Genomic DNA, 11,349 nt, shown 5'->3' with positions numbered 1-11,349 from the left:
TTTAAATATTTTTTTCCTTGTAATTGAGTGTTTTATTATTTTAAATTTTTATAATTTTTTTATTTTTAGATGTCCTTACAAATAATGTTTATTTTATTTTTTGTCCTTATGAGACTTTAGATAACGTTTTTTCACTACCTAAAGTGTTATCTAAAATGCTTTAAAGATTAAAAATAAAATAACATAATTTATGAGAATTAAAAAAATAATTTTACAAAAATGAAAAATAAAAATTATTAAGTTGTAAAAATTAAAAAGATATTTCAACCTAATAAATACATTAATAACGTGATGTCACAATAAAAAGAGAAAAAAAATGAAGAATGTCAATACTTTATTGGGATGGCTAGAATGTCCAAAAATCATAGTACTATTAAAATTTAACTTATAAAGTAACATGTATGCATGTGTGTACAAGTAACTAGTTCTAATTGTATTATTCTCAATAATACTGAATCTTGGTGTAAAGGCAACTTGAGTGAGATTGCGATTTGATTGATATTTTAAAGCTAAGAGACAAGTAAAAGACAATAACTCTCAGCACTACCATTGTGGAAAGAGGGGGAGAAGAGAAGAGAGTGATTTATGCTCTAGTGCCAAAGTTTCTTTTTTCGTGAAAATTTACTGTATTTAAATGACAATAACCGAGCAATTAACGTGCCTAAAATTTGAACCACAATTTTAAATTGTCTATCATAATTTTTAAATATGAAATAATCATAAACATTAAAAAGATTGTAGCTTTACAAAATATATATATATATATATATATATATATATGAGATCAAATATATAATATTAACAATTATTACGTCATTTTATAACTTTCAATTATATAATATTTTTTTAAAACTTAGATTAAATTGAAAAATTTATTTTACATATATAAAATTTTATATTAATTCAAAATCATTTAATATCTCTTTCAAACAGATTTAAATTGAAATAATATAAATATTTAAAAATCTATTAATATATATATATATATATATAAATTATTTAATTATTTTCTTATTATTATTTAATTTTGACAAAAATTAAAACAAACGATCTTAATAATATATAGATATAATTCAACAATTAGATCAATAAAAAATATATTTTATATCAACTTATAAAAATTATTAATATATATATATATATATATATATATATATATTTAAAAAATGTATATATTTTTTTACCCGGACATTTGCCACTAATTTCCTTAGCGCAACAAGGCTGGATGTTTTGCAAACGTGTCCATAGACAAATGGCTCTACGTAATGAAGATGTAAAAGGTTTTGTCGATATGATAAAAATATATAGCAAAAGAAAAGAAAAATTTCACGTACCATCACGCATACACTTTCTATCTCTATGCAAACTTGCACTCATCATAAAGGCGACCCACTCTATTCGCTAAATGCACTTATGCACCATTCTCATTCTCAACGCTTCTTTTTTCACACCTATAAAATTCCCTCCCAATTCCCCCCTTCCAAACCACACCAACACAACACTCATAACCCTCTCTCTCTTTCTCCTCTCACTCACTAGTGCCACTAATGAGAACTCTTCACAACTACACTCCAACCCTCACTAGACCACAGTGCACAACCCTCGTTCAATCCACCAAACCCCTACAAAAGATGGAGAAAATGATGAACATGCCCCAGTTGCGATCATCTTCGTTGCCGCCATTGTCCAAGAAAGTTGGGAAGAGATGGAAGGAGTACCAAGGAATGAACAATTGGGACGGTTTATTGGACCCATTGGACGAGAACCTTCGCGCTGAGATTCTTCGCTATGGCCATTTCGTTGAGGCAGCGTATAAGTCCTTTGAATTCGACCCTTCTTCCCCAAACTACGCCACATGCAAGTTCCCAAAGAACACACTCTTTGAAAAGTCTGGGTTACACAACACAGGTTACAAGGTAACAAAACACCTACGTGCAACCTCGGGGATCAAACTACCTAGCTGGGTAGACAAAGCACCAAGTTGGGTCGCAGCACAATCGAGCTACGTTGGATACGTAGCAGTGTGTAACGACAAAGAAGAGATCAAACGACTTGGTCGAAGAGACATAGTTGTGGCGTACAGAGGAACGACAACATGTTTAGAATGGCTCGAAAATCTTCGAGCCACTCTGACACATGTTTCAGTTCCGTCGATCACAACGGAGACCACAACAGAACCATGCAGCATGGAAGAAAATGGAGCGATGGTAGAAAGTGGGTTCTTGAGTTTGTACACGTCAACAGTTAGTAACAACAAATCATTTATGAGTTTGCAAGATATGGTTAGGAAAGAGATTGGTCGGATTCGTAAAACTTACCAAGGAGAGAATTTGAGTTTGACCATAACGGGGCATAGTTTGGGGGCGGCATTGGCCACTCTCACGGCGTATGACATAAAGAACAGTTTCCTCCAGCCGCCGCCGCTGGTGACCGTGATCTCCTTCGGGGGTCCACGCGTCGGGAACCGTAGCTTTCGGCGGCGGCTGGAGGAGCAAGGGACCAAGGTGTTGCGCATAGTGAACTCCGATGATGTTATAACCAAGGTGCCCGGGTTTGTGTTCGATGACGTGGACAAAACTGAGGATGTTGCGGCATGCAATGGCAGTGTCCAAGTGGCGAAGTTTCAGAGATGGATTCGAAAACGAGCGGAAGAAGTTCAGTGGCTATTGTACTCTGAGGTTGGAAAGGAGTTACGTCTTTGTAGCAGGGATTCTCCGTACCTCAGGGGTGTCAACATTGCCACGTCTCACGATTTGAACACCTACCTGCACCTTGTTGACGGCTTTGTCAGTTCCACTTGTCCCTTTAGAGCCACTGCTAAGAGGTTCCTTCAGCATTGAGTTTGATAAATATTGATTTAACAGTCAAAAACAGTTAGAAAGTAAAATGTGTTTATGGTTGGTTTAATTTGTTTTAAATCAACGATAAATATGTTTTTATTCTACCACTTTTTATATACTATTTTTTTCATTTTTGAAAGAATGAGTTTGTAAATACCAGCGCAAATCTTAGCATGGAAAGAATCATGAGAAAAAGAGAAAGAGCCCCGGAAATTAGTTACTAGTAATTATGTGAAAAATCAGTGTTTGATCTGTCAGTTTTGATATAACATGGCTTTATTTTTTTTTTTTGGAATGTACTATTCGATGACTTTATTATTATTTATTTATTTTTACACGTATGCTTATTCTTTTGTCCTTTATATTATCGGTACCGAACTTATTACCAACAATTGATTGCAGAAAGTTATAGACTTGTGCCGCAGAATTTTAATGTATTATTTCATATATCATGTAATTGCTATTTTGCATATAATTTTAATATCTCGCGTAAGAAAATAACATAGCACAAAAATATCAAAAGAGTGGCGTGCAACAAATTGGCTCAAAAAAGAAAAAGCTGGTTTTAGCAACTAATACAATAGTTTTACAAAACTAACGTTGTAAGTGAGTGAAGAATGGGTAACCAAGGCCCCATAGATGGCCCCGGCCAATTGGTCTATTTTTTAGTTCTATGTATAGAGAGAAAGCGTGCTTTCCACCATTGAGGTTCGCAATGTCCACATCAAGTTGCTAACGAAAGCTACTTCCAATATGTGAAGGTAAATAATGCAAACATGTTTCCGTGTAAGGAATACATTTGAATAATCTTTGCTAAGAAAAACAAGTGCTCTTACCTATAAGGAAAGCAAGGGCACAAGAAACATTCCCTAAAATTTTACAACATTATGCATTTTCAATTCCAGATACTTCATCAACCCTACATATTTGAGTTAGATACTTCTTTGATATTTTTCATTCCAATATCTTTGTTAATGATCATGCCATTGCCACCCTTTGTACCCGTCTCAATCATATCATATCATATCCAAGAAGTGGGAAAAGAGTGTTGCCATTGCATAGTTTTAATTTTAATTTGGTCCTAGCTAGTTGAGATATATGGTTACAACTACGTCACTGTTTCCAGAATAAACAACAAACAAATGGAAATAAAAACCTAGGATTAGTCGTCGTTTCGTGTAGTTCAAATCATTAATTCTTCTCCAAAGGCAGTGCGCATGAAATGAAAGCACCACTCCTAGGCAATAATCTATGGGTCTAAAAGAATGGGTCAATTTTTAAGTAGTCAAAATGATATGAATGGAATTCTAGCTTCAGCATTATATGCAACGGTAATTGGTAAGTCTATATTGATCACATACATTGCATATATTAAAAAATTGAAGTCAAAAAGTGGTTGAAAAATTTAGTTACAAAGGAAAAGTAGTTTTCATTTGTTAACAAACTGATAGTTAGGTCAGTCCCTTTCGTTTTGATAATAACTTGTCAAACCGAATCTTAGGTTAATGCGAAAAGATATATATGATTGTAATATACAATTTATAAAAAATCAAATTAAATCTATTTTGAAGTTGTGACTGTAATATATAATTTATAAAGAAGAAAAACAGAAGAAAGAAATATGATAAATATAAGGAGTGATATGATAAACTCATAAAAGTAAGAAAGAAACACAAAAAATTAATGTAAGATGAATATAAAATTAAAATGTGAAAAATCAAGGTAAAAAAAAAGAATTAAACTTATATACATATTATGCGCTTCCTAAGTGTAATTAGTATATCAAATACTATATTAAATAAAATAACAACTAAGATATCAATACACGGTTAAGGTGCATCTTGCAATCTTTAGGATATGTATGCAGGTTCCACTTGTCAACACGTGTTAGGGTATACCTGTAACCAGATAATTAAGTAAGATATGTCTGTGGAATTTGTAAGAGAGTCAACCAGAGAAAGTCACGAAAAATAACGAGTAGCCTAAAATAGAAGAAAGTCAATGATTTGTATTTTATAGATATCAAAAGATTAATTTGGCGATATAGACTTGGGCTCAGGATCAATTCGATGGGCGTGGATAAGTTTTCCTAAATACAAATAGATCAATTATCATAAATTTTTAGTTTAACTAGTAATGAATTCCAACCCTAAATATTTAGGTGTGTTACACGAAAAAATTTCATAATAGTTATATTCAGTTTGAATATATGCTTTAGTCTATATTTAGTTTAACGTTGAAAGGTTTAAAATAGTAGTTGAATAAAAAATTATAAATTTTTACTTATCATAAAATATGTATAAGAATGTGTGCTCATTTATCTTAACGTTAAACTAAACACAATCTTATTCGTTAAATCCTCGAGTTCTTTAACCGTTTATTCCTTTCCTTCGAAGTTTTGAATCTTTGACATATATACTCTAGAGTGTTAAATTTGCACATACAAGAGTGTTAGGTTGTTGCGCACAATGATATATAATCAAGTCTTGGTATACATCTAGCTATTCTTCCTAACCACTATCTTATCATTATTTCTTTTCTATGACGTCGTTCCTTCATAGCTCTTGAAGCAATGATGGAACTCCTTTTCTTTTTGCCATCGTCAAGTGGTTCCGTACGTTCTGGGACATCGTGTATCTATTTCTTATTTAGATAATCTAATAACAATGTTTTCCCACTATTTTGACATTCGATCGACATCAAGATATATCTGAGAATCGCAATAAGCAGCCATTCAATTGGTGGCTAGACAATAGACAACGGCATAAAAATAATTGAAAGTACATAAATGAATGTAAAAAAAAAAAAAAAGAGAACTCTTTGACAATTACTAGCTAGGCTGCTATTCAGAAAGAAAAAAAAAGCTGCTTTCTCGGAGGAATATATTACTAACAATTTAGTTTTATTATATATTTGAATATTAGAGGGTCTTTAGCTTATTCACCGAAAAAAGAGGGTCTTTAGCGTATATTAAATGAGATAAAGATTGTACCCCAAAAAAAAGGAAGATAAAGATAAGGGTGACTTCACGCCCCCTCTAAGTGTATAAAAGAAATGAAAAGTCATAAAACATGACATATGATGCGGTGGTGAAGAGATAGAGGGAAGTGTACATGAGTATAAAAATTAAAGTGTGAAGAATCCAGGACTATATTAAAAAAAAAAAAGTCTATAATTGAAGCGTATGCAATCTAGCACACATACCAAACGAACGGAAGAGGTTTTGTGGTTAACATTGTTTTCTTTCCCATTTGAACTGTTTATGTTATTGTCCTATGATTTACAGGTTTTATCGTGGTATTAGTACTAAGGACAATATATGTGCATCTCATGAGACTTAATAAATTTACCCTAGATATATGCTCTCTCTTTTTTTACATCGCTTTGACATTTTTGGATTTATATATATAGTCACATTAAAAAAACAAAAAAAAGTCTATATTAAGCAGAAATACATAAAAAAGGACATTTTCTTCCTTTTTTACATTATTTTGACATCTTTGAATTTATATAATTACATATAAAAACAAAAAAAATGTCTATATTAAGAAAAATAATTTAGATTGTGTCCCTCTTAAAGTGCTTGCATTATCTTGGACCTGAAAAGAGTGCCACTCAAGTTAATGCATGTAAAAGAAAAACATTGTCTCAAGTGCAAGGTATAGTCTTCACCTATTTTCATCTTGTTTGGTAATAAATCGAATTTGGAATGCACTCAATATGCATGACTTGGTTAATTTGAGATTTTGTCTAATAAAATTTTCGCTTTTGATTATGCTCAATTTAACTCTGTCTTAAGGGAAAATATATGTTTTGGTCGCGCACTGTGATATGATTTACTTAGATCATGCGTAACAATATTATTTTTCAACGTGTAATGTGTTCCTTTAACTTCAATACTACTCTAGACTCGATTAAGGTTAAATCAAGAACATAGTTTAAGGTCACAATGTGTAGTGTTTAATTTTTTTTATTGGTGTATTGACTTTGTAGTTTGTTTTTCTTTATCTCTCTAATTTGACCTTATAAGACTTTTTGTTCATGAGTTGGAGTACCGTACCGCATGTAATTTTTTTTTAATAATACTCTGCTTATAAAAGAAAAAAAAAACAAGATATATATAAACTGTTATGTTGTTACATAAATAAGAAGATCATGTAAAATTTTGTAAAATTTCTGAGTATAATCTGCCTTAATAATAACAAAGGTGAATGACAATATGGCACTGTTTGATCTCATGTGCTCACAGATTGTATTTGGTGGCATTTCATGGCCAGGGCTTGCTTTGGCTTTAGACCATGGGTTTGTGACAGCTTTTACTATGATAGACACTTGCAATTGATGGTTTAAATCTCTCCTCTTGTACGGGCCAAAAACTGAAAAAGGATTAAAAAAAAAGATGCATATGGGATGGCCAAATAAATCTATATTCTTATAAGGACAGCAAATGGGTCCTAAAATGAAAGATATCACAGCTGTATGATTGGCTAAATCACTGAAGATGTTGGTCCCATCTCATTTATATTCACTAGACAAGGTCATCAAATGGGACCAAAGAGAGATCAAAATGTTCTATGATTGGCTAAATCACCCAAAGTAAGTCCATCCCATCTCATATATCTTCACTAGACAATTTGGGTGTGGCTTTTGGCATGAGAGTATTTGTCAGCAAGTTAAACGTGAAACGGCCTAATTTGAAGTGAATGAAGTGTAGTATTATGTTGAGCTCCTACAAAAGTTGATGAAAGGGAAATTCCATGCAATTCATGTTTTAGCCAATTCTATTGAACAATATCAATTTAAATTTATTTGCATGAGCTGTTGAATTCACTGCCCATTATAAAAACAGTACTTCTAATTGGTGGAGACAATTGATCCCAGATTTACTAAATATTCAAAAAAATACTCACAATATGAAAAGTTTTTAATTAGATTTTGACTATATATATATATATATATATAACACGTGTGTGTGTGTGAAGATTTAAAAAAATATTTAAATACATTTTTGAATTGAGTGGAATGTTGCACTTTTAATTAATGTTTTTATTTTATTATTTTACATCAAATTTTAATAATAAAATATATTATTATGATATTAATTAACAATAAAACATATTGAAAATGAATATGCTACATTTAATTAAAATGTGAGCAATAAGTCAAATTATATATATCCATTAAATATGGATATATAACATAAAAGTTGTTATGTGTGCAAAAAATAGGTTTTAGTAAAAAAAAAAAAGTAATTGAAAGAAAAAAAATTCTATAAAAGTGGTTAGCCAAATTCTGTTGTAGAAATTTATCATTAATAAAGTTAGTACATGTTTCACTCCTATGGTAACCAAAATAAATTTTAATATAAATTTTTTCATAAAAGTAAATGTGAACTCAAATAATCTAATAGTCTAGTCAAATTTTATCTATTATTATCCTTATCTTTTATTTGTCTTGAGATACATGTGAAACACGTGCAAAGCTGCAGCTTTTCATTTTTTTCCCAAGGAAATAAACTGCAAATATATGGTTTTAATTGTAAACAAGTTAATAACCTTTTTGTATACTTATGTTTTGACTTATTATATATTGAAAGACATCAATCCAATGTGTTATGCCCATCATGTATATGTTAAATATGTGTAGTGTGCAGATCATGGTTGCTATATATAGCCTCCGACTGAGTGGACAGTTTAATTAAAAACTTAGTAAATAAAAAATTATAATGTAAGTATTTATCTATAAATTGTTTTTATTATTAAAGAAAAATTCATTTAATTAATTTATATATTTTGTAAGTTTTTTTTTATAAATGATCTTAAAAATGTTTTATATTAAAATACAGTGAACACAACAATTGTAAACATATCATAAGTTTTCTTAAACACTTATACAAGTATTTATCTCATAAAATAATCCAAATAAATTATAAATGAACTCTTTCAAGGATACTCATAAAATTGTAGATTATAATTGTCCCAAACAAATGTACTATGCCTTAAAAGTTTTTTTAAGAAAAAAGTTTTCTAAGAAACTACATAGGTTGCCAAAGACAATATTAGGATTATTTTAGGCTAGGGAGTTATGTTAGAAGATTTAAAGAACTTAGTGGGTATTTGGCTTTAATTATTTTAACAATTAATCTAAATGTAATCGATTATATGAAATAAGTTTTGTGTTTGAACCTGTAAAAAAAAGTTGTGTTTGAATGTTAAGGAAGTAACTTTAAAATAACTTATTTCATATAAATTACTTAAAAATGATTTTATAGTAACTTTGCAAAAAAAAAACTATTTGTATAATTATGAAGTTTTTACAAAAGAAGAACACGTGTTTTGGTAATCAATTATGAAGTTAGTATCAAAAGTTTGTGGGGTCTATAGTTGCATTGCAAGCATCCATTACATCATTCTCTTGAAAGATTGATGGATCAAAATCACATTAAATTTGGGTTAGACTCACAATTTGCAATTCCTCTGACACAGCTGTTACATGATCCAGTTTTTGATTAAGGGTATGGGACCGGAGGTTTTATTTTTCTAATTTGAACTTTCATTAAAAAAGAAAAAACTGATAAATTATGTTTTCAAAGTATTTAATTTAAACTAATGCTATAGAAACATGCAATGCCTCGTGTGGCAACGATGGAGTCGATCGTCGTTGATCAACCACAAAAAGTTTATCAAACTCCTAATCCATAAATCTACTGTAGTTCAAGCTGATCAATTTATCTTATGAAGAACGTGGAATTATACTCTAAGCCTTCTTCAGAAACTTCTCTTGAAACTAAAGGTGGCAAAATAATTTATTTGGCTACGATCCATTTTGTCTATCCATGAAAAATTTAATCCCATTTATTCGTTGTTTTCCCTTTTATAAAAAAAAAACTTGAATAAGATTAGATGGGATCATATGATTAAATGAAGAATATTTATCTATCATACCTTATTTTCAAATGGGAAGTGTGAATATGTGATGTTGGCCGCTTAAACGTTCGGTCTGACTATGTTGGTGAAGTATTGAGGTGTAGCAGAGTTAGAGTAGTCCTCTAGCGTCATTTTCCGTGGATGGTCTTTTATCATGATACGCTCTTCAGAGAAAGGATGTGGACTTGTCACAAGGAGGGAAAGGATGATTCAGATGATGGTCTTTTCTCTCCTTGATTAATCTGCACCTCTTGTTGCTTCCTCCTTTTTTTTTCAACATTGTTCCTTCTGCAAGTTGCTTCGATCCCTAGATTTAAGGGAATAAGGTTTTCCCCGACAGATGTACCTCGTATACAAGAAAGAGAAACACTACCATGCAGGTTATCAAGGTAAAAGAATTAAAACAGAATTTAAATAAAGAATAAAAGAATAAAGAAAGATTGCTTTTAGATTGGGACATATGAACAACCAAGTATGAAGGACAAAGTCCTCGGCAACAGCGTCAAAAACTTATTAACTAGTTGACAAGTATATCGATTTATCACAAGTAGTAAAGTTTAAAATGGAAGTCCGAGTGTCGAATCCACATGAACTTTGTTTGTACTTGCGTTGATGAATACCTAATTTGTAAGCAAGAGATGAAGAATTACAATAGAAGAAAGAAAGAATTTGAAATTTAAAAAGGTTAGAGCAATAAAATAAACCTGATTAAATGCAAAAGATAACTTCAGAATTTAAATATGTTGGGACCTAACATGCCTAACCACCCTTGATGTAATATTAATGTATTTCTCTATTTAATGTCTTCCTAATTTCCACTCACATCTACTAAGATACTCAACCCTGATCCCTCACGATGAAGACCCTAATTTATCTATTCTCTCTCCCAAATCCCTTTACAAAGATTGAATAGTAAATCACATGAAGTATGGAGATGTATGCAGAGGCAAAACAAAGTTACTATATCCCTAGCAATGAATTGTTTAGATACCCTTTCTCAGTTCTTTAGAAATTATCATTTCCCAATGTATATGGATGACCAGACCATATAATAAAGATGAAGAGCAAAAAAGAGGCAATAGAAATAGAAATTGCATTTAATAGATAATAAAAGCAGTTACTTTACAAAAGTGTTGGCTGCTAGATTCCCAATAGAGGGGGTTTAGCCTCTCATAGCCATGAGAGGTTTTACACTTTAGAGGCTAATGTGGATGGAAGAAGGGGTTGGATGATTAGAAGACATTAAGGGAGGAATGGCTAGAGAATGAGGGTTTCTTCCATGGGATAGGCTTAAGCTTTGGATATCTTGAATAGAGAGTTATGAGACTCGGTGTGTTTTTCCCTTCTGCCTCCTCCTCCTTTTATAGGTCCAAGGTAGTTTACTTTTCACACTGACTTCGCACTAAGCGTGCATCTTTTGGGCTTAGCGAGGTGATCACACGCTTAGCGCTGAATGTCGCGTTAAGTACACCTTTGAAGTTTTTCGCATTAAGCATGGGCTTGCCCGTTAAGCGAGGATGTGCGTTAAGTCTGGCCTATGTGCTAAGTGAGTTGTCTAATTCTTGCAACTTTTCTTCAAGACT

At 31.4% G+C, this 11,349-nt stretch overlaps 1 protein-coding gene across 1 annotated transcript; it reads left to right on the top strand.

Annotated features, from left to right (window-relative positions):
* The first annotated feature begins 1,343 nt into the window (after nt 1-1,343).
* LOC114394602 (phospholipase A(1) DAD1, chloroplastic-like) lies at nt 1,344-3,142 on the top strand. Its single transcript, XM_028356235.1, has one exon. The coding sequence runs from the start codon at nt 1,548-1,550 to the stop codon at nt 2,838-2,840; it is 1,293 nt and encodes a 430-aa protein (XP_028212036.1). The 5' UTR covers nt 1,344-1,547; the 3' UTR covers nt 2,841-3,142.
* The last annotated feature ends 8,207 nt before the right edge of the window (nt 3,143-11,349 follow it).

This window comes from Glycine soja, chromosome 18, assembly GCF_004193775.1.
Source record: "Glycine soja cultivar W05 chromosome 18, ASM419377v2, whole genome shotgun sequence".
Lineage (NCBI taxonomy): Eukaryota > Viridiplantae > Streptophyta > Magnoliopsida > Fabales > Fabaceae > Glycine > Glycine soja.
Note: the sequence above shows the minus strand (reverse complement) of the source record. Positions and strands in the feature narration are given on the sequence as shown.